This window comes from Chroicocephalus ridibundus, chromosome 3 (genome assembly GCF_963924245.1).
Source record: "Chroicocephalus ridibundus chromosome 3, bChrRid1.1, whole genome shotgun sequence".
NCBI classification, from domain to species: Eukaryota; Metazoa; Chordata; class Aves; order Charadriiformes; family Laridae; genus Chroicocephalus; species Chroicocephalus ridibundus.
Window position 1 is genome coordinate 69,357,042 of NC_086286.1, and position 24,743 is coordinate 69,381,784.

At 41.7% G+C, this 24,743-nt stretch overlaps 1 protein-coding gene across 6 annotated transcripts in view; it reads right to left on the reverse strand.

Annotated features, from left to right (window-relative positions):
• LAMA2 (laminin subunit alpha 2) overlaps positions 1-24,743 on the reverse strand; it is a 383,003-nt gene that overhangs the window by 255,165 nt on the left and 103,095 nt on the right. For all 6 annotated transcript variants that reach the window (XM_063329629.1, XM_063329631.1, XM_063329633.1 and 3 more), the window contains exon 4: positions 13,027-13,269. In XM_063329629.1, coding sequence (XP_063185699.1) covers positions 13,027-13,269 — 243 coding nt within the window. The remainder of the gene's footprint in view (positions 1-13,026; positions 13,270-24,743) is intronic.

A 24,743-nucleotide genomic window follows, 5' to 3' on the forward strand; every position in this document is an offset into this window, starting at 1 on the left:
CTCAGTTTCATTCTTCCATGAAATATGAAATACAACAAAACAAGTAACAATGTGATGGAAAGCCAAAAAGCTCACAATTGCAGAAGTGTATGTGGCGATGGAGAGGTATGAGATACCAAAAAAAAAAAGCTTTCATTTAGGATTGGGATAAATTAATGTTTAACTGATCTCCCCCACTACTTCCCTCCAAACTCTCCATTAGTACTAACACTGTTAATATTTTCAACTCCCTTCCTCCTTGACTACAAGAAAGGCAAACTGAACGTGTTCCTGAAGAAAGAGCCAGTCAGGATAAGACAGCTCTCTAACCTATCTGTGTCCTGGGTAGGAGTCAAAAACACCTAGGAAGGGCTTCAAAATTGTTGTCCTATGCATCTGTCTCTACAACAAGGTTAACAGCAAATGCAGACTACGTCACCAGGAAGCAGAAACTAGACAGCAAGATACAAGCTAGATACTACCCTGAACAAGAACTTCAGGAGAACACCTTGCATCTGATAATTCTGGCAAAGGGTGACTGGGATTGAAAAAGAGACCAGTGTTATCACTGTGTCCTGCCAAGAGATTTTTCCGTTGGCTACACCCACACACTACACAAATGCTTCTGCAGAAGTATTCCTCATCTACAACCACTTCAGCTTCTGCTCTTTTAATCCCTCCTTTTCATTTTGAATCTGCCTACCAAACTGCATTTGTATCTTCTGCGTAACCTAAACTCTACCCAAATGCAGAAATATCCTTTGAGGCAGCATCTTCTGAAAACAGATTCTGCACAAAAAGAGGGAGGAATTTCTTCTCCTTGTAAATTTACATAACTTCTGCACAACAATAATCATTATAATTTTTGAAAAACAACTTTCTGTCCGAACTCTTCTATGTGATGTCGCTAATATGGACCAGGGAGTCAACTGGCTATTCCAATTAAGATTTAATAAGGTGGGACTTAAATTCACACTCTCCTCTTGGTTTTTATACTTTCAGAAAGCCTCATTGTAGAGAAACTCAATGTTTCCCAGACTACGAGGCTTTTTTCTTCTTTCTTGACTTATTAGTAAAAGCAAGTGCTTTCCTATCAGATTAATTAAACCTTTCTCCCTCTGTCTTCACTGGATTTGGCTTTCAATCTCTGTTTGCACAGAGAATGACTTTATATTAAAGAAACAACCAAACAATTATTTTTGACCTGAAGATTTTCTCCTAGCCTATACAAATTACTCTAAATCTATGTATGCCTGAAGAATGCTTTTTCTGAGTGTTACCTCCTATTTTATTTCCTAGCAAGCTACAGGTCCGGTAAAATGTGTCATTTTCTATGAAAAGATAAACATTTTCCTAACATCAACAACAGTCATCAACTGGTGCACCTGAAGTCTTCAGAGGGTCCAGCTTTGAAACATCGGCAAGCAAGAGGGAAGATTCCCATGCATCAAAATAGAAATACTATACACGCTAGTTCAAACAAGCATTTACTAAAAGAAATCTTCATACACCTCACAGGAAAAAAAAATAAATTACAACATTGAAACTTAATGTCCAGAGCCTTACATCCACCTAGTCATCAAGGTAAAAAAGCTGTGACAGAAATTATAGTCTAGCAGAAGAAGAAAGATTGCAATAAAAAAAGGTACAAACTAGATGTAAACATCAAAGGCTCCTGTGTCAGGGAAATGAAGCAAAAATCACCATGGTAACCCACTAATTTTTAGTTCTCAACCTAATGATCATCTGAGGAAATAAAGAAAAAAAGAAATACCACCCTGATATGGTGTTTAAGTAAAGATAAAAATGTCACAAAATGGGCACTCTTCTTTACCCAAAAATAGCAGCCTCATCCCGCCAGTTATTGCCCCTTACATAAACCACTCTTTCTCAGTCCGTGCCAAAAAAAAAATACCATTAAAGTAAGAAACATCAATTCAGTAAAAGTTAACGAGTAACTCATTAATATAACTGATCTCTTTCCATTCTTTTTCTGGCTTGGGAACACTGACACAGTGGAACTTGCTTTTTCATTGTAAAATACTATTTTGGGAAACGTTACCATTTACATTTATTGATGGCATATCAGAAACATCAGTGCCAAAAGTCTGCCTTTGCCAGTGTGATATAGAGACACTCTGGTCTCCCTGTGATCTTCTCACGTATCACTGATCTTAGACAGTATGGAAACTGGAATGCTAACAATCTTTCTGCATTCAAGTCTACAGTTTTGAGAGAAATTTCCTTATTTGAGAATTTCTCAGTTTTGTTCATTCAGATGCCGTCGTTACCCAACTTTCCATTAATTCATGAAAATATTCAATAAAAATAATTATTTCATGCAAATAATTCTTGGCCTACAGATTGTTTATTCACTTTTGACTGAGTGAACTTAAATTTGTGCTAGTTACAGTGACCTGAAGATAAACCACATAGAGTTCTTGTTTGATGGTTGTCTTTTTGTTGTTGTTGTTTTAGTTGTTGGTAGTTTTAATTCTGTGATTGGCCAAGAGAATATTACTGGTGCAAACAGCGACAATATTAAACACCCAAAATATTTTGCTTAGAATTAACATTTCTGTAAATGCTCTAATCAATCAAGTCACTGATTAAAATGTTCATTGAAAATATATATGAAAGGAAGATACTCTGTTTTTTCCACGATGGCAAGTTTTAACTTAAGACGCTACTGTAGATGTAGATTTGGCTTTGGAACTGGCTTGTTGACCTATGCTCCTTCTCCACTTCATCAGGTTTCCTGAGTGTACACCAGAATGGTGTGCCTAAATAGCTCACGGGCTTTGAAGCAAAGGAAAGGTACGTAATGCACATTGCATAACTCTATCAATCTTACAAAATGTTTGTAATATCTGATTGTCCTGGTTCCGGTGGGGATAGGGTTAATTTTCCCTGGTATTCCATGCCATGTGAGCCACGCCCACCCTGAGCTGCCGGGGGAGGGGACAGGAAGTTGCTGCTTAAAAGCGGGCTGGGGCGTCCCGGGGCCGGCCGGTCGGCGAGCGGCGGGGAGCGGTGGTTCCGTAATCGCGTTTGTATATTCCCCTACCCGTGTTGTTGTTGTTGTTGTTTGCCTGTTCCCTTTGCTGTCCTGTTAAACTGCCTTTGTCCCAACCCAAGAGTCTTGCCTTTTCTTACGATCCTTCCTCTATTAGGAAGGCACGTGCGAGCGGCACGTGGTTCTTTGTTGCCATCTGAGGCTAAACCACGACAGTCCTTTTTGGCGCCCAACGTGGGGCACGAAGGGTTGAGATAACGACAGAATCCAACTAGAACGTGGAAAAAACGGTTTTGGTTTTTTTTTTCTTGTATGCATTTATTTTATTAGGTAAATAGTCACTGGTCATCATGTTGCTTGGTTTGTTCTCATGGCTGTGTTACATAAATTCCTATATGGCTTATGTACTCCCTGCGATGCTGTTTACCATGTCTGGAAGAGGGATGAGGATTATCATTCTGCTGTCCTGTGCGATATCTGTTTATGATATGATAACATCACTGTTCAGACGGCTATTTTGGGGTGTTTATGTGGTTTTGTTGTCCTGTCCGTACATTGGACACTGTCTCTCAGAATTTGTTAATAGTTTCCCCAGCCCTTTTGCCTCCCTTTTCTCCTTTGGGTCAGGTATGACAGCTTTTGAGAATCTTGAATATCCTTGGGATACTCAAACCAGCGTGCTCCTAGTGTTATGTCTCCTGAATACGTTCCAGGTCTTGTTTAGGGTTAAGCAACTATTTAAGACTACCACCCGGAGATCTGCTCCGAGGCTGGATAGTCAGGGGTGGCATGGCATGTGGGAGAGCATGGGCAGGTACCTAGAGAACTACTCACCTCCAATGGTCTGGGACTTCACCCCTGAACAATTACAGGACCCTGATAAAGTGGTAGAATATTTGAAGGGAAAATGCTGTGGCTATTCTAGAGAGGCACAACTCACCGCGCTGTGCTGGGCCCTGGCCAGTATCTACCAGGCACTGCTCAGAATTATGCAGCACCCTCAAGGGGAAGAGATGGAAACCAGACTGGCGGCCCCTGCGGCTGCTGCGACCCCTGCGGCGGCCCCTGCGGCAGCCCCTGCGGCGGCCCCTGCGGCAGCCCCTGCGGCGGCCCCTGCGGCAGCCCCTGCGGCGGCCCCTGCGGCTACTGCAGCCCCTGCGGCGGCCCCTGCGGCTACTGCAACCCCTGCGGCGGCCCCTGCGGCTACTGCAACCCCTGCGGCGGCCCCTGCGGCTACTGCAACCCCTGCGGCGGCCCCTGCGGCTACTGCAACCCCTGCAGCGGCCCCTGCGGCTACTGCAACCCCTGCGGCGGCCCCTGCGGCTACTGCAACCCCTGCGGCAGACACTGCGGCTACTGCAACCCCCGTGGTAGCCACTGCCACTGAACCAGGAAACCAACCCGTGCCGGTATCAGTTGCCCCCATACAGAAGAAGAAGTACACAAAGAAATCAGTTCGCTTAGTAAGAGATGATGATGAACCAGGGCCATCACGAGAGCAGGAGGAAGAGGCAGAACCAGAGATAATTACTCGATCCCTATCCTTGAGTGAGCTGCGGGATATGCGAAAAGATTTCAGCCGACTTTCAGGCGAGCACATTGTCACCTGGCTGCTCCGGTGCTGGGATAATGGGGCCAGTAGCCTGGAATTAGAGGGTAGGGAGGCCAGGCAGCTGGGATCCCTGTCTAGGGAAGGCGGCATTGACAAGGCGATTGGGAAAAAGACCCAAGCCCTCAGCCTCTGGAAACGACTCCTGTCAGGCGTGAGGGAGAGGTACCCCTTCAGTGAGGATGTTGTATGTCAGCCAAGCAAGTGGACTACCATGGAAAGAGGTATCCAGTACCTGAGAGAATTAGCCGTGCGGGAGATGATTTATTATGACTTGGACAATGCCGACTTACCCACAGACCCTGATGAGGTGCGATGCACAAGGCCCATGTGGCGGAAGTTTGTACGGAGCGCACCATCGTCATATGCCAACTCCCTGGCAGTAATGGAATGGAAAGGTGAAGAGGGACCAACAGTGGATGAGGTAGCTGGCCGGCTCCGGCGATATGAAGAAAGTCTCTCTTCCCCCCTTGTCTCAGCTGTGGAGAAATTGTCGCGGAAGGTCCAGCAACTTGAAGAGAATATGTTCTACTCCCCACCTGCACGGGCCAGCATCTCAGCTATTAGAAGCAGGCATTTCCCCACTCAAGAGAGAGAGTACAGAGGGTACACACCACGAGGCACCCTGTGGTTCTACCTGCAGGACCACGGAGAGGACATGAGGAAGTGGGATGGACGACCTACTTCGATCCTGCGGACACGGGTACAGGAGTTGCAAGGAAGGACAACCACAAAAGGGGATCCCTCCAGGAAAAGTGCCGCCCCAGTTTCCAGTGGGCCGTTCCCCAGACAAAGCAGAAGGCCTGATCTTGCTTCTGATCCTCTTGAAGGAACTTCCAAGTCATTTATGCAAGAAGTGAGTAATGGATACTATGACGAGTATTAAGGGGGCCCTGCCTCCGGCCAGGTGGAGGAAAGGGACAACCGGGTTTATTGGACGGTGTGGATTCGATGGCCTGGCACATCAGACCCACAGGAGTATAAGGCTCTAGTGGACACGGGTGCGCAGTGTACTTTAATACCATCAAGCTATAGAGGGGCAGAACCCATTTGTATTTCTGGGGTGACAGGGGGATCCCAAGAGTTGACTGTACTGGAGGCAGAAGTGAGCCTAACTGGGAATGAGTGGCAAAAGCATCCCATTGTGACTGGCCCAGAGGCTCCATGCATCCTTGGTATAGATTACCTCAGGAGAGGGTATTTTAAGGACCCAAAAGGGTACCGCTGGGCCTTTGGCATAGCTGCTTTGGAGACAGAGGAAGTTAAACAGTTGTCTGCCTTGCCTGGTCTCTCGGAGGATTCTTCTGTTGTGGGGTTATTGAGGGTCAAAGAACAACAGGTGCCGATTGCTACCACAACGGTGCATCGGCGACAGTATCGCACTAACCGAGACTCGCTGATTCCCATCCATGAGCTGATTCGTCAACTAGAGGTTCAAGGAGTGATCAGCAAGACTCGCTCCCCCTTTAACAGTCCCATATGGCCGGTGCGAAAATCTAATGGAGAGTGGAGGCTAACTGTAGACTATCGTGGTCTGAATGAAGTCACGCCACCGCTGAGTGCTGCCGTGCCGGACATGCTAGAACTGCAGTACGAACTGGAGTCCAAGGCAGCCAAATGGTATGCCACGATTGATATAGCGAATGCATTCTTTTCAATCCCTTTGGCAGCAGAGTGCAGGCCACAGTTTGCTTTCACTTGGAGGGGCGTCCAATACACCTGGAATCGACTGCCCCAGGGGTGGAAACACAGTCCCACCATTTGCCATGGACTGATCCAGACTGCACTGGAACAGGGTGAAGCTCCAGAACATCTGCAGTACATTGATGACATCATTGTATGGGGAAACACAGCAGAAGAAGTTTTTGAGAAAGGGAGTAAAATAGTCCAAATCCTTCTGAACGCTGGTTTTGCTATAAAGCGAAGTAAGGTCAAGGGACCTGCGCAGGAGATCCAGTTTTTAGGAATAAAATGGCAAGATGGACGCCGTCAGATTCCAATGGATGTGATCAACAAAATAGCAGCTATGTCTCCACCAACTAGTAAAAAGGAAACACAGGCTTTCTTAGGTATTGTGGGTTTTTGGAGAATGCATATCCCAGATTACAGTCAAATTGTAAGCCCTCTGTATGAAGTAACCCGGAAGAAGAATGATTTTAAATGGGGTCCTGAGCAACGACAAGCTTTTGAACAAATCAAACAGGAAATAGTCCATGCAGTGGCCCTGGGGCCAGTCCGGGCAGGACAAGATGTTAAAAATGTGCTCTATACCGCAGCCGGGGAGAACGGCCCTACCTGGAGCCTCTGGCAGAAAGCACCAGGGGAGACTCGAGGTCGACCCCTAGGGTTTTGGAGTCGTGGATACAGAGGATCCGAAGCCTGCTACACTCCAACAGAAAAAGAGATATTGGCAGCATATGAAGGGGTTCGAGCTGCTTCGGAAGTAGTTGGTACAGAAGCACAGCTCCTCTTAGCACCTCGACTGCCGGTGCTGGGTTGGATGTTCAAAGAAAGGATCCCCACCACACATCATGCAACCGATGCTACATGGAGTAAGTGGATTGCACTGATCACGCAGCGAACTCGAATGGGAAACCCCAGTCGCCCAGGAATTCTGGAAGTGATCATGGACTGGCCAGAAGGCAAGGATTTCGGAATGTCACCAGAGGAGGAGGTGACGCGTGCAGAAGAGGCCCCACCATATAATAAACTGCCAGAAAATGAGAAGAAATATGCCCTGTTCACTGATGGGTCCTGCCGTATTGTAGGAAAGCATCGAAAGTGGAAGGCTGCTGTGTGGAGTCCTACACGACGGGTTGCAGAAGCCAGTGAGGGACAGGGTGAATCGAGCCAGTTTGCAGAGGTGAAGGCTATTCAGCTGGCTTTGGACATTGCTGAGCGAGAAAAATGGCCAGTACTTTATCTCTACACTGACTCATGGATGGTGGCAAATGCTTTGTGGGGGTGGTTACAGCAGTGGAAGCAGGGCAACTGGCAGCGCAGAGGCAAACCCATCTGGGCTGCTGACCTATGGCAAGATATTGCTGCCCGGATAGAGAATCTGGTTGTGAAAGTACGCCATGTAGATGCCCACGTACCGAAGAATCGGGCCACGGAGGAACATCAGAACAACCAGCAGGTGGATCGGGCCGCCAGGATTGAAGTGGCTCAGGTGGATCTGGACTGGCAACGTAAGGGTGAACTATTCATAGCTCGGTGGGCCCATGACTCCTCAGGCCATCAAGGGAGAGATGCGACATATAGATGGGCTCGTGACCGAGGGGTGGACTTGACCATGGACGCTATTGCACAGGTCATCCATGAATGTGAGACATGCGCTGCGATCAAACAAGCCAAGCGTTTGAAGCCTCTTTGGTATGGAGGGCGATGGCTGAAATACAAATATGGGGAGGCCTGGCAGATTGATTATATCACACTGCCACAAACCCGTCAAGGCAAGCGCTATGTGCTCACAATGGTGGAAGCAACCACTGGATGGCTGGAAACATACCCTGTGCCCCATGCCACTGCCCGGAACACTATCCTGGGCCTTGAAAAGCAAGTCCTGTGGCGACATGGTACCCCAGAGAGAATTGAGTCGGACAACGGGACTCATTTCCGAAACAGCCTCATAGACACCTGGGCCAAAGAGCATGGTATCGAGTGGGTGTATCACATCCCCTATCACGCACCAGCCTCTGGGAAGATAGAACGATACAATGGACTGTTAAAAACTACACTGAGAGCAATGGGTGGTGGGACTTTCAAACACTGGGATACACATTTAGCAAAAGCTACCTGGCTAGTTAACACCAGGGGATCTAACAATCGGGCTGGCCCTGCCCAATCAAAACTTCCACGTACCGTAGAAGGGGATAAAGTCCCCGTAGTGCACATGAAGAATATGCTAGGGAAGACAGTCTGGGTTAGTCCTGCCTCAGGCAAAGGCAAACCCATCCGTGGGATTGCTTTTGCCCAAGGACCTGGGTGCACTTGGTGGGTGATGCGGCAGGATGGGGAAGTTCGATGTGTACCTTATGGGGATCTGATTTTGGGCGAGAATAGCCAATGAATCAGATTGTGTGCTGTTAATTGCTAAGTAACACTGTCACTGTATGTCCTCATTGCTATAATTACTATCAGTTGTACTACAAGTAAGGCACAGGGATGATGGGATAAGAACTGATCTCAGCAGCTGGCGCCCAGCAGTTTCCTCAAGATCTACATCTTCAGCCCACGGACCGCGTGCATGAGCCACACCAGGTGCACCAGTCACAAGCTCCGAAAAATACAGCATGCAACAGACCAGCACCACCCAGCATCTCACCTGCCCTGAGAGACTGTTCTAACAGATGGAGCCCAAAGCCGTGGATTAAAAGAACTCAATGGACACTTTGGAGGGATGACCCATAAAACTAAGGGCATTATATGTGTGTATATATATATATATATATAACAGGGGAAAGTGGTGGCAATTCATTGGAACCTGCTGGGCGTGGCATAGATGGTATGGAATAAGGGGTGGATAATGTCCTGGTTCCGGTGGGGATAGGGTTAATTTTCCCTGGTATTCCATGCCATGTGAGCCACGCCCACCCTGAGCTGCCGGGGGAGGGGACAGGAAGTTGCTGCTTAAAAGCGGGCTGGGGCGTCCCGGGGCCGGCCGGTCGGCGAGCGGCGGGGAGCGGTGGTTCCGTAATCGCGTTTGTATATTCCCCTACCCGTGTTGTTGTTGTTGTTGTTTGCCTGTTCCCTTTGCTGTCCTGTTAAACTGCCTTTGTCCCAACCCAAGAGTCTTGCCTTTTCTTACGATCCTTCCTCTATTAGGAAGGCACGTGCGAGCGGCACGTGGTTCTTTGTTGCCATCTGAGGCTAAACCACGACACTGATACATAGAACAAAAGTCCTACCCTGGAACAAAAATAAATGATGTGCAGATGTAACATAACTGAAAGACTAGGAGCCAGGCAAATATCAGCTACAACACAACTGCAAATAAATCTGATATTGGTATGAATTGTATTGTTTTTCATGTTACTCGTTTAATGAAATATGAAAAAGAATTAACCTGGGTTAATTCTGTGTTAATGCTATGTATTTTATAATGCAGTCTATAGTTACTCAGACAGATGAAACTAGTGTTTTACTTATGAAAAGAATATTGTTAAAAATGTAAGCCGATTAACTCATGTGAAACGATACTTTTCCAGTCACTATCAAAGTTAAGCTTTAGGCTTTTCATTTCAAGATGTTTTCTCTCTATTAGGACCATATCTCAGATTAATAACTACCTGTGTGAGGTAAGATTAATTTAGGGTGGCTTAAATCATACGCCTTTCAGAGGATGCCTGTATCTAACAATTCACAAAAGGAAAGTTCTGTTTAATTTGATATCCTTCTATGATAAGGTCACCTGCCTAATGGACAAAGGGAAAGTAGTGGATGCAGTTTTTCTGGATTTTAGGAAGGCTTTTGATACTGTCCCTCACAGCATCCTTCTGGACAAGTTGTCCAGCTGTGGGATGAGTGGGTTCACAGTGCGCTGGGTGAAGAACTGGCTGAAAAGAGCTTGAAGGGCTGAAATGAACGGGGCTACATCTGGCTGATGACCAGTAACCATTGGTGCTCTGCACGGTGCAATTCTAGGGCCAGTTCTGTTCCATATATTTATCAATGATCTGGATGCAGAGTTGAATGCACCATTAGCAAGTCTGCTGATGATACAAAACTGGGAGGTGCTGTTGACTCTCTTGAGGGACAAAAGACCTTGCAGAGGGATCTAGATAGACAGGAGCATTGGGCTATGATTAACGGGATGAAATGTGACAAGTCAAAAGGACAGAGTAACGCTGGGCACAAGTACAGATTGGGAGACGTGTGGCTTTTCCTGCAGAAAAGGATCTGGGAGTGCTGGTTGACAGTAGGCTCAGTATGAGTCAGCAGCGTGCCCTGGCAGCCAAAAGGGCAAACAGCATCATGGGGTGCACCAAACACAGCATTCTTTTGACACGTGGTCAAAAGAAGTGATTATCCCACTGTATTCAGCGTTGGTGCGGCCTCACCTTGAGTGCTGTGTGCAGTTCTGGGCCCCACACTTTAAGAAGGACGTGAAGGTCCTTGAATGTGTCCAGAGGAGGGCAACAAAGGTGATGGAAGGAATGTCCTATGAGGAGTGTCTGAGGACTTGGGGCTTGTCTAGTTTGGAGAGAAGGAGGCTGAGGGGTGACCCCATTGCTCTCTACAGCTTCCTGAGGAGGGGAAGTGGAGAGGGAGGTGCTGATCTCTTCTCCCTGGGATCCAGTGATAGGACACGTGGGGATGGTTCAAAGCTGCGCCAGGGGAAGTTTAGACATTTCTTTACCGAGAGGGTAATCACATACTGGAACAGGCTTTCTAGAGAGGCGTCCGATGCCCCAGGCCTGCAGTGCTTAAGAAGCATTTGGACAATGCCCTTAACAACATGTCTTCACTTTTGGTCAGCCCTGAATTGGTCAGGCAGTTGGACTCGATGATCACTGTAGGTCCCTTCCAACTAAAATAGCCTATTCTAATTCCCCTTTTCCAAGTGGAATGGAATAGATGCATTCCTCCTTTCGAAGTCTTCTTCTCGTTTAAATAAACTGTTTATCAGATGCTGGTCATTTACAAGGTTCAGGATAAAACACCAACTACAGCACATCAGGGCAAGTTAAAAACTATTAATCGCACAGTTAAGATTGGAATTAAGTTCCACTCAGTTCAGCAGGACTTAACCCAGTGTTTCAGTCACAGATGTATACCAGCATGCAGAATAAAAGCCCTTTGCTGTTTAACTCAGCCAATGAAGAACACAAGGAGGCACTGGTTTAACCAAGAGGACAGCAGACTAATGAAATCAATATCTGTCTGCAAGACAATTAGATAATCAAAGAAATTGAACAACGTAAATTAAATTAATTATTGGGATAATTACTTTGGCATTTCATTTTCAGTGCAGACATGTTCTCCCAAAGAAACTGTATAGAATTTCTTTGCAAGTGATAATCTCCTAACTCATGTTATATTCAGCTCTCAAAAAGCACCCAGTTGGAAACATTTTGAAAACATAGCACATATGTGTGCACTGTTTCTTTTAATATCACTTCATCTGCTTCTGCTAGATTTTACAAGAACAAAGACCCATTCAAATGACACAACTACGAATGATACAACTACAAACACAAAGTATTTGTGATGATTCTTCCTAGATGTGCAACTGATTTCGTATCTGATAACTCATATGAGACTCATTTAGATCCAAGCTTACATCTTTTTCAAGTGTATCAGCAGGATATTTTCACTGCAAGTTGTATTTTTCTGGGTTTTTTTTAGTGGGCATTGGAAATTTCCTGTGAATATAAGCAAACTACACATATCTATATCCAATATTCAAAAATATTGTATTAACGATGTTGTATGTGAATGTTGCTTTGCATGAAGAGGAACAAAAAAGAATAAGTTTGCACCTCTTTATACGGAGATAAGCCATTAAAAAGTGTAACAGAAACAATTAACAGAAGGATAAATTTTGAGGCTAAAATTTCACAGAAGGTCATTAGACATCAAAGAATCTGTAAATAAATAAATACTTCAGAACTAGTGCACTTTCAAGTCACGTTACTTCCTTGAATTACCAAGTTATGTGCAAAGCAAGTGTTGGAAAAAAATCTGTGAAAAAAACGTACACTTATTGGAATTTGGTACACATGGCATTCCCTCTCTTCATTTTAAGTGGCTGAAAATACTGTATTTTCAGCTACAGTTGTCACATTTGCCTTGTTTTTTCAGCCACAACTCCTCATTCTCACCTCCACCACATCTTTTCTACACCCTCAGTTAAAACAAATGACTGGTCCATGATTCATGTGCCTGGACTCACAGTGAAACAGCAGAGGCCTCTGACAGGAGAAGAATTCGTAGGTATATGCAGGGGCAGAGGGTCAATTACAAGCTCTTAAATGCAATAAATTAAACTCCGAGTAAAATCATTACCATTTAACATCCTAGCTTATACACAGGGACTGAAAATGAGACTCAAAGAAAAGTCCTTTGATGACTTCACTGGGTCCATGATTTTTCCCAGTATTCTCACCTTTGTTCATATGTGACATGGGAACATATTTCAAGCACCTAAAGATCTCTGAAAGCGCTAGTGCCTTGTTCTACCTAATAAGTCTTTTACCCCTTGGTTTACTTTGTAGAATATGCTTATTAGAGTGTACCTTGTATGTGTTTATGTAGCATCATGTAAGATGAGCTTTTTAAAAATGCGAATATACTACCTCCCCATTTTTCAAGCGTATCAAACACACTCTCTGTCTAATCAAGGCAGATATTTGCCAATTAAGCAAAGGGGTTTTTTTTTCTGCCAGGTTATGGTGCATGGAATAACATCTAATCTTACCTCCCCATTCTCCAGAGGGTGGATTTTGGAATAATAAGAAGTGCATATTACTTCATCATCTTTTATATAGGATGGAGTTCCAGGACGAGGGTGGATGTTGTAACGTGTCAGGCACTCACTGTCCGTGATCGCATAATACTGCCATGGTTGATAGTCTACACCATCCAGCGAACGCTCTAATATCCAATTCCCAGGTCGAGGTGAGTTAGCTGCTTTCACAATAACATACGCAATCTGGAAAATCTGAAAAATAGATGAATTGTAAAAATATAAGTAAATACATGATTATAAATTCATTTCAATTTCTTAATAGCTACCAAACTAAGAACAGTAAACATGATAATGTTTGATTATTTTTTTTCCCCTAAAAATATTTATGGCCTCAGATTCCTTTGAAACTCTTTAACTACAGAAATAAATTCTCCATTAACATTTCTGAAAAAAGATTAGTTGCATTAGGCCAATAGAGACCTTAAAAACTGAATTTAAAAGCACTCTAAATTCCACATAACTTAGTAGGTAATTGCTAAGCTGCAGTTTCAGTCAAAATGTTTGCAAAGTTTGTTTTCAAGTATTTTCAATTTGTGGAAGTGGGTTTGTTTCTGCACATGTATTTACAGACATAAACTTTCTGCAATGTTTAAGAGCTGCCAAACTCTGTTACAACTTCTTTATCACTGTTTAGAAAAAACATAGTTTTAAGCTATTGAAAGGTAATCACATCATGCTGAAATCATTCTATAAAACATTCTTGTTTCAATCACATGATTCGGGACTGTGTCCATAAATAAGCTTTACAGGACAAAGACACATCAAATGTCACTATAAACAGAATGTAAGCCTGCAATCAATGCTCATTATGGTCCATCTCACCTGCCTATTCAATTGATTTATCAAGGTTTATTTCTGTTTACAGGCTTGCTGGAATGCAAGCCACAAACAATACATTTACAATTGCAGAATGACACATTAGTGATGCGGTTTTCGTTTGGTTTGGTTTTTGTTTTTGTTTTTTTTTAACCTGGTAACATCTAGATGCTACAGAGGCAGAACTGAAGCTAAGGAAAGGAAACAGCAATTTCTATTAGAAAAGCAGAACATATAGTAGGTTAATATTTTTAAGATGCAGTGCTGTGAGTCTGCACATGAGGATGCCAGAGGGTATCATGGAGAGAACAGTGTTGATTTAATACTTAATGTTTTCTATAAGGGATCGTCACTGTAAAGAAGCTGCATGATTCAGACTTAGTCCGTACATAATCTGTTGTGAATGCTTAAACAATCAGTAACCCTGGTGAAAGAAGATCCTACAGTAATTGAAGACGACTCAAATTGTTTTTTTAATAACCACCAGTATTATTACAGAATAGAAATTATCTTAAGTGGCAGAGTACTGCAAATACTACAGAACATTTGATGATGGAAGCAAAGAAAACGTTTATCTCCAATTATCATTCCTGCCTTCTATGTAGATGCCGGGAACTAGTAAGATCCACAATAGCTTCAGTCAGGAAGTCAAATCACTGACAACCAAAGTTTTCAGTGGGAATAAGAAGTGGGTGAGGCTGTATTTATTTCGACTTGAAAAACATGTGTGTAACTGTGCATTCATGGAGGATTATCTCCAGTTATCAATACTTGTCTTCAATAGCATAAAAGAAAATCTGCACAGACAAGGAGAAACCTGTGTCTCATTCCATTGTTTCAACGGGAATCATACAATCGCTTGTCTGCCGTTTCATAAATGTCCTTTCCTCTCTTAAACTCATTTATAGTTAATATTTCATTGTGGCCGCAAATAACTATAACTGTAACTATACTGGACCAGTATCACCAATACTGTTTATAATAAACAGAGAAAAACACAACATTAATATACCTCTTCAAACTGTTCCTCCCCAGTTAAGCTCTTTGAAATTAAAGAAAATAGCTGGAGTGCTTAATTATTTATTACTTCCTAAGGGAGGTAATGAGCAAAAGCTGTATTTTAAGGAACTAGTTTATCAAGAATTATTGTGTACATTGTCCTTTGCGTGAGTAAAGAATCTAATGTACAATGTAAATTATTCTTACACCAGCAGGATCTAGTCAAACCACATAAACTGTTTCAGCTCCAGCCATTCAGAATAGAGATTTCATTATAGAGTACTTCGAAATACTTTTTAAAAAAAATTTAAATGTCTTACCCCAAGTTGTCATAATAAAACTATTCCTTACATGGTGAATGGATAACAACTAAGATTAAACACATTGCTAGGGCTTCTACCATGGAAGATCTGTGGTTTAGGACACAGCTTACAATAAATTCATAATCTTAGGTGTGCAGATATCGTTTCCTTTGTGGAAGTCCTAAAACTTGCAAAACTTCACAGAAGATTTAATGCTATATACTGCCTTTAGCCAAAACAACATTTAGGTCTGCAAACATCTTGGATGCATTGGTTCTGTGGGGCCAAGAGGTGTAATCAACAGGAAGTCCTCTCTTGTTTGCTGGCTTTGAAACACCAGGCTGCGTGGGAGAAACTTTCCACCGTTGCTTTCCAAATTACAGCCCTATTGCAATAACATTTCCTGCACATTCTGCTGAAGATTTGTTTGAAGTCTCATTTCGTACCTTCTGGGGCAGCGTACTGTTTGACTGCAATTTATTATATACCTTTGGCTTTGATTATTTTTAGCATACCTTTGTAAAGAAAACTGCAACAAAATTTTTATTAAAAAAGCAGTGGAGAGGAAATAGCATATTGCAGGTCACAGTGGGATGAACATTATTTCTCTTAATCTAAACTTGACAAGGAAAAAAGCCCGTTAACATAAACAAAAGAGTACATGTGAAGAGTTGTTTTTAACTACTACTCAATGACAGTTTTCTGCCTGATCCAGACTACTACTGTCCTAGACTTTGAGAATTCCTGTAGTGGCTTCTGCATCAGCACCGAGATATCTGCAACCTACTGACATGTGAAACATTCTCTTTTCTCTTTCTTCCTTCACCATGAGGGTGGTGAGACACTGGAACAGGTTGCCCAGAGAGGTGGTGGATGCCCCATTCCTGGAAGTTTTTAAGGCTTTTTTTTAAGGCTTTTTTTAAGGCCCAGGCTGGATGGGGCTCTGAGCAACCTGGTCTAGTGGGAGTATCCCTGCCCATGGCAGGGGGGTTGGAACGAGATGATCTTTAACGTCCCTTCCAACCCAAACCATTCTATGATTCAAGTCTCTATTCATAAGTGAAACCGAAAGACTGATTTCTATAAAACAAAATCCTTTCCTGGGCAGAGAAATAGAGCTGGAACTAAAACCCAGAATTTTTAAATATTGGTAGGCTGTTAACGCTAGTTGTAGTCAAGGGAAGATGAGCAAGCACGTGCGTCAAAAACACGGCCTGGCTGATATTCCCAATCTTTCTCACTAAGGCTAGGCTAAAGGATGTACAGGATGCTAATCCATGTTTCTTAGAAACATCTTTTCTTTGGGAGACAGCTAGACTTGTAGAGCTTTAGCATGAATCGGGGAGATGGTTGCCCCAGCTCAGAGAGCTGCCCTAGTCACTACCAGCTCATCATGCTGCTACGACACAAACAAACACAGTGTATCCCATGCTTTAAGGTGCTTTCTAAACAAGGTGACAATAACAACCAGTGCAGAAAAAAACAAACTAAAATTAATGGCAGCTATATGATGATTTTCAAAGCAAGTCAGTGTCACAGAAGCAACCTTGATTTTCCAACCAATTGGAAAACTGTGTTTCTCCAGGTACAAGAGTACTTCTTTTATTCAGGAATTGCTTAGCAAATGGTATTCTGGTTACTATAATACAACCAGCAAGAGCTTAGTGGCATAAGAATACTAATACTAATAAAGTCTAATGTTTCACTGAGTTTTGCTGTATTTATTTCAACAATCAAAAAAAGTGAAACTGCTCAGCTTTCTGGAGCCAAGTTTCCCAGTAAATATTAACACCAAGCTTCTATTCCCACAACGTAATTGATGGAGCATGCCTGCTTTACTCTTCATATAGCATCAATAAGCTCACACATGTCAATTCATGTAATAATTGTACAACCTTAGAGCACATCTGGTTTTATGCAAGTCCAGCACAATGTCACCTGGAGACCAAAGTCTGCTGACACAAATGTGAAAACGGAGCCATACCAAGTTGCCTAGTAGCGTGTAATAGTCCATTAACACAGCTGCCAAAGTGCAGCTGGCGGTTTTTTCTACTTGCTCTGCTCATGTGACCATAGTGTAATTATGGGAGTGGGAGGGAAATAGTCTAAATAGTCCTTTAAGCCTTTCCCAAATTATAGACAACATAATAACATAATCCTCAAGATGGGAAACAAAATGAGTCTTGGGTCTCATTTTCACTGGTAATTGTCTCAGCAGTGAGATCTGCAAAGCACATATTGTGAGGAACAGTTCCATAAGTTATAGCACTGTATCTTCTTATGAATGCCTCATAAGACATAGAAAAGTGCATCCTACTATACAGGATAATTTGCTACACTAATATTATTTAGATAGAGCTGAAGTGAATCATTAATCTGCATAGGGTTAGCTAGTGAAGCAGGAAATCTCATTGTGCCTGACTCCCACCTGCACTTCTATTTAAAAAATAAATCCTTCAGTTAGAAACCGTTCATGTAAGTCAGAATATCATCAGAGAAAAAATACAGTACCACAGTACCACACAATTCTATAGAAATATTTCCATTTCGTTTTCTCAACAGAAGAATGTAATAGCTCTAATGGAGGCTTCCATCAGCAATCTGGTATTAACTGTGTATCTACTTATTTACCGTAATTATATTATGTTGTTGATTATTATTCCAGTTCAGTGGTCAAGCAAACATGGTATTCATTTAGGGAGAGGAGCGCAGAATTTGGGCAAGGGTTTGTTTCCTTACAGGCTGGCATAAATAGTGTAAAAACTTGTGGCCTTAAACATCCCATAGATTTATTTAACCAGTCATTTAAGTGCTCTTAGGTACAGCAAAGCACTTGCAGACACCCCTCGCCCCAATGCGGAATCCATCCGGATGAGTCAACAGCGAAAGCTATCTCAGAACGCCCTGCAGGCTGACGGGGGTTATTCCCACAGCGGGTATGACTCATTAAGAGACACGGGGAAAAGAACATTTTTGGACTGTGTAAAATTTATTACAGGATGTGTTAAGGGGATTGTGTAAATGGATGCAACTTACTATGGAACATTTAAGGAAGGGAATAAAGGTAGGGAAAGGGAGGGATCAAGGTGGATAAGGGGGGAACAAGTGTAAGATAGAGGAAAAAGGAGATAAAAGGAGCCAGCTAGTAAATAGCTAGCTGGTCAGCATGTTTGTCCTGACCTCGATCACTGAAGTCTGTCCTATTTTCTCATTAAATCCTGTTTCTAAGTATCTTCCATTTAGGTGTGCTCCCTCTTTTGAGTGGGTATGTGTGAACAAGACTTAACTTCAAGCTCAACTATCCAACAAGTAGAAGAGGTCTGAATACCAGCAATTTGAGTAGGGCTGCAAATCTCCAAGGCTCTCTTGTTTGCGTGCCAGCACCTGGAGACAACAGCGAGGTCTGGGGCCAGCTCGTGGACAGATTATCTAAGGCCAGCTACTGAAGTGTTGCATGTTGTGTACGCATCCATAGATGTAACCACACATGCCCCTAGCCGACTTTAATCCTAATCAGCTGGAGAGGAAGACCGGGACAAGGCAGCCTGCGCTGTGTTTGTGCGAGTGCTGTGTGTTTGTGTGGGTGCTGATAGGCCACTGTGGTCTATTGGTGTTGCTCTGTGCAGTTGTGTGTGTGTTTCACTCTCTAAGAAATATGAGCTCTGCCTTGCTATAGTCTGAACGTGAAGACAGAGCCACAGCAGCCTTGCATCCATCAGGCTCCCAGATTCAGCAACTTCTAGTGCCTAGCACGACCAACAATCAGGAATCACAGATCCAAACAAATTCTCAACGCAAACCAATGTTCCTCGATCTTTACACTCATGTACAAAAATGACTGTTATATATGCAGGACATCATGCATCTCAAATTAAATATTACTTTTGTGCTATTTCTTGTCTTGGAATAGCCCCTCTTGCAGGCTTAAGACATGAAACAGACCAAATCCAACTACTTCTGCTAATGAGCAAAAGCAGAGGTTTTGTGTGTTTGAGAAACAGCTCTTCGTGTTATCAGAGGCTGATATCAATTCCTTATGATTCTACGTTGCCTTGATATTTCAATTTCTCTTATGCTGTTATGGATTATTGTTTGTGTCTACTATTTATGAAAGAGAGTAGACAGTTTTGATGCAAGAATTTTCAAACAATTGGCTATTTATGAACAACTAACCTTCTCATTTTAGTCTCAGATCCAACCAGACAGAGAAAAAGCCTAATTTAGAAATGAAGCGGCCCTCCAGATTCCTCAAATGCCCAGCTAGCACATCTCTTTTTCTATCCCTGTCCTGAGAGACAGTGGCCACAGTTTCAAACGTTCTGCTCACAGTTAGAAATTCTGTAATTGAAAATGCTGGCATGGGGGAAAAAAAAAAAAAAAAAAGAAAAAGAAAAAAAAAAAGATGCTTAGCAGGATTCAGCTAGTATCAGTTTAGAGAGCCGAAGAGCTCCCTCCCCTGCTGCAGTTTGCCTTCTAATGACAATGTCTCTCCTGTTCATCTGAGCTGCTTCCAACTGAAATGCTGCTACCAGATGGGGAATTTGGGCTGAAAGATGCACATGCTTCATTCCAACGTTGTTTCCCCCCCCCCAGTGTTGCAAACAATTCTGGTTACTAGCTAGCAGGGCATCATCTGTCCCAGAAAAATTGTAGCTACAAATGTCATGCAAAATATGATGCCCACAGCACACCGTGGGAAAAACTGAGAAAGATTTTACCATAGCAAACCTTGAAAACCTCTAAGGTGGGTGTCTCCAAATCAAGCCAAGTTTCAGTTAGAAATCTTCCATATTTTCTAATTTGACAAAAATTCACTCATGTAAAATGCTCTGTCCCATTCAGCTAATACCGGCAGAACATACATTTTTAAAAAAAAAAAAAAAAAATTAAAAATACCTCAACTTAGAACAATCTCAGCTTTCTTCCTCCTCTGTATATAACTGCTAGAGAGGCTCAGGTTCCTTTAAGAACATTTTCTTCTCCTTGAGAAAAACCGATCCTTTATTAATACCTCTCAACTTTTGCTCATGTTGTAAGTAAAAGATGATTATAACTTGTGTCATTTAAAAAAAAAATTTAAAGCAAGTTCTATTAAAACAGTGCACTTTATAAAATGTGAAACTCTAAAGCTCTCAAGTTGTCCAGCTGTTGAATATCTAAGATACATTCAGCCAAATGGAGAGAGTCAGTACCTGTAAAGTTTCTGGCACTGTCAACTTTACTCTCTGTAATTTTCTCTGCTGGTTTTCTCCATTACTCACTGTTCAGTTGTTTGTGAAGGCCTCAAAAAGAATAGCTGCTTTCTGTCGATCATTTTCGCTGCTCATCATTGGCCTAGTGTACACCAGCACTATGGGCTAAAGTTAGCAATTTCTTTTCACAGTGCTTTCAGATAATAGCAGAAAGCAATTTCTTTTTTCTTCATTTTCCTAAGGCTAATCACTTCTTTCCATAGAGAGATAGCATGGTGAGGAAAGGAAAATTGATGGAAATGCCAATATCCAAACCCTTCTTCTTGAAACTTAGACAATAGCAGAGAAGAACAGAAAAAAACCTGAAAAGGTGTTTCTCTTTTTTTTTTTTTTTTTTCCTCCTTGATCCAAGAACTGATGCTCAGCCTGGATCCAGTAGTACTGAGAGTACCCAGGGTAAAGTGTTGCCCCTTCCTTCAGTGAGGTTTCCATGCAGTGTGCTCTCACCAGCTGCATTTCAGTGACCTGTCTGTTCCTCTAGCTTGAGAAGAAAAGAACTACCACAGCCATTTTTAGGCGCCAAACCTTGAAACCTAAATATTTAAAAACTATTCTCAGTCTCCGCAACTATTACAGACTCATATCAAGTCTTCACATTTTAATTCCACAATGAGAATATTAACATAGATAAAACTATTTAGTCAGATACAGGAACAGCACCTAAGAATCTTTTTCTTCCTAAGGGACACTTAACTTTTCACAGAATCGCTTGGGTTGGAAGGGAAATTTGAAGATCTAGTCCAGCCCTCCTGCCTTAAGCTTGGACTTCTTGCACTAGAGGCTGACTGCTCAGTAGTTCACAGGGTCCTCTTTATCACTCTCTTTAAAAATAGGTGTGATATTCCCTTTTCTCAAGTCACTAGGGACTTCACCTGACTGCCATAGCTTTTCAAGTGTGATGGAGAGTGGCTTAGCAACTACATGAGCCAATTCCCTCAGGACCCTGGGATGTATCTCATCCAAGTTATTCTGACTTCCTTTTTGTACAACAGAGTGCAAGTTCACACTGCACTAATTTTATTAATGAGAAATTAAAGATCTTTTTCAATGTTATGGTTTCTGACTTTTCTGCAGAGTGCTAAAAAGTATATAAATAAATACTTGTTACTTCGTGAGATGACACCTATCTGTTACCCACCTTGTAGAGAGGGATACAAACAAACATCTGAAACTGTTGCACTGTTAGCAGAGAGCATCTTCTGCATTATCAACATTTAAACCTTTAACATTTCCCTCCCGAAACCTTGACAAGCTTTTACTCTGAGTTCTCTGGAAAGGACGTGTTATTCACCATATACAATGTATGATAAGAGACATGATTGAGGACCTGGGATTATTATTTGATTTTGATTGTAAGCTTTTTGAGGTTAAGATCATTGATCTGAAGATGAAATAGGCATGTACTAATTTACACCCGTTCCCTGAACATGACAAAATGTTCTCTCCATCTCAATCTGGAAATATTGTGCAATATGAACAATTTGAACAATGAAAGCATGAATCAAGTAGTAACTTGAGCCTTCAAATAAAAAAAAAAATAGACTTTTTTCCAAAATATTTTCAGTCTGTTGTTTGCTTTACTTTTCTTCACTTTCTCTTCATATACACCATGCTTCATTTCTTTAGCTAAACATGATAGTCGTTAAAAAGGCTTAAAAATATATTCTGGCATTGATTCTAAGCTGTATTATGTCACTAAACTGTGGAAATTTCAAAAACATACACAAGGAATGATAAAAATAGAAAAGAAATGTGATTCTAAATCTGATTTACAGATCAAAAAAGCATATGCATGTTTCGTCTTCATTTTCACTATTAGTTCTTAATACTTTTCAAATTATCCTGAGAACTGCTTTAGATCTGGGTATGTTGCTGTATGGCATTGTAGGGCATATATGGAATATAAAAAGTGAATTATGAGATGAGTTATTTTATATATTTCCATCTCATAGCCCCCTTATACAATCAGAATTTACTTCTGAATAATTAGAAGGCGTAACACATTAGGACTCACAAACAAGCAAAAGGTTTATCTTCCCCATGAAGTTGTATGTTCCATTTAAAAACAAATGAAGTCTCTGGTTTTTCGTGTTTTGTAACTGGAGAGATGCAATGTATACCCTTCTCTAAGTTTCTTCGGACATTTAGTCCACATTCATCCAAATCGAACGAAAAGAGCCACATTAATGACTGTTTTTACTGACTAAACTACAGCATTGATAAACAAATCGTAAATGCTTCCACAGAGCATGTGACCTACTGCACATAGACTTTACAGAACACAAAGAGAGAGAGAAAGAGAATAATTTTGCTACGAATAGATTTGATGAAAGGAGCGTGTATCTCTCTATTTATGTATATATATTTTCATTCTTCGTTGTTCAGAACAAGAGACGATGTTATACAGCCCCAAGGCGTATTTAAACATTTACTTTATTACCATTAGTACTTTTTCCTAGAGTGGTTTTAGATCCACCAACAAATCAAGATCATGATGAGGACAGATGAGGAAAAACTCTTGGCAAGACAAATTCAATGCTCTTGTCCAAGCTCTGACCACAGAGCACAACTGTGCACATTATTAAGAGTAGCAGCATTTTACACTGTGCCACATATTGCTATCTGAACACTTTTACATCCTGCTAGCTTAAACAAAACAATTAAAAAAAACCCTTAAGCATATTTCATCAAATGTAAATATTGGCATAATGCTGCCAAGTACTACGTGACATCTGTATGACAAAGTACTTCCTTGCTATTAGGAGTTGCTCCTACGTCCTTAAATCTTAACTTACACACAAAACCTTACAAAAAACAAATCAGTCAATAATATATCTCAACTTATATTGAGCTGTTTTTCTGTTACGACAGTTTTCACTATGTGTACTACAGGGTCTTGTTGCCCATCTTGTAGCGTGGACCTTACATTTCTGTAATGATTTTGTGATAAACAGCTAGCACAACAGAAGCACTATTTCATGACCATCACTGTCAGCTGCAAAACTTGTTGTTTCCAGTTAGATTTTTATTCATCATAAACTATTCAATGACAACATATTTCCTCAGTAAAGAGGGCAAAATCTGTTTAAGGCTGAGAATCCTATGATCCCATTATTTTTCATGCCACCATTCTCCCAGGTTCTGTGACTTTCTTCAGAACCAGAATTGCCGAAAGTACAAAATCATAAGAAAACCTTGTATTCACATCAGAACGTATGTCACTCTGAATTCAAAGATCATAATAGAGTATTTAGGACCTGTATCCTGAAACTATTAACCTGAAGGATGGAAAGGTGAATAGCTTTCTTGGTTAAAGCCAAAATTAGAAAAGGAAAAGTGGTATGTATATTTATTGTAGTCATCCAGGGAAAATGTAAGGCAAGTAACCTCAGAAAGAAAAACTATAAATTCTCAAAACTTTTATAATCTTTGTCAGTATGTATTATGAACTGAAGCTGAAAGGATTTGCTTGCTTAGAAAGCTTTCTGACTACCCACAAAACAATAAAGTTATGGTCTGATTTAGTGGGGAATATAAAAAAAAATTGGACAAATAATCCTGTGGAGATTTATTGTTAATACAACTACTCAACCTAGCTAGCAGTACTTTATATGGGGGGTATTACAACGGATATTTCAGGACGATAATGGCATCTTAGCATTTCAGAATGCATTGAAGCGTACTCCCTCCATGTATGATTGTACCACTCATGAAAAACTTTCTTTTTTAATGCTGCGAGAAAGTCAGCTTGAGTAACTTCACTAATACTTGTTTCTTAGAACACCTAAAAGCTCAATGCAGCAGGCACTACTGGAGTTATGGCTGGCATAGACGTGCACTCTTGACCCTTAGCTAAGGATAAAGGTCATTCATTTTTCTTTAGGCTTTTGTCTGAGTGATATCAATGTGGAAAACTTTATTCTGAGCCAAGGACTGAGCCCTGGATGGCATCTGTCACCAGCGTGCATACATTGTGTTCAAGCACAGTCTCTCCTTCCCACAAAGAGAAAGCCAGGTGGAAAGCTCCATAATATAAATTATACTTGCTAATAGTATATAAACAAGGTAGTTCTTGAAAATGTTCACCGTGATGTCAAAATATTTACTACAGTTCTGCTTGTTTTCACAACTGTTTTCCGGTTATGTTTGCTATAAAACCTCACTGGTATATTTATGTGTTGTTTGTTTTCTGATTTTTCTTTTTACTATTTTCCAAATCATTTCATTATAAACTGACTTCAAATCCAATAGTTTTGCTTTGGTTAAAAAGAATATCAGAAGTGAAAAGTATGCTTTT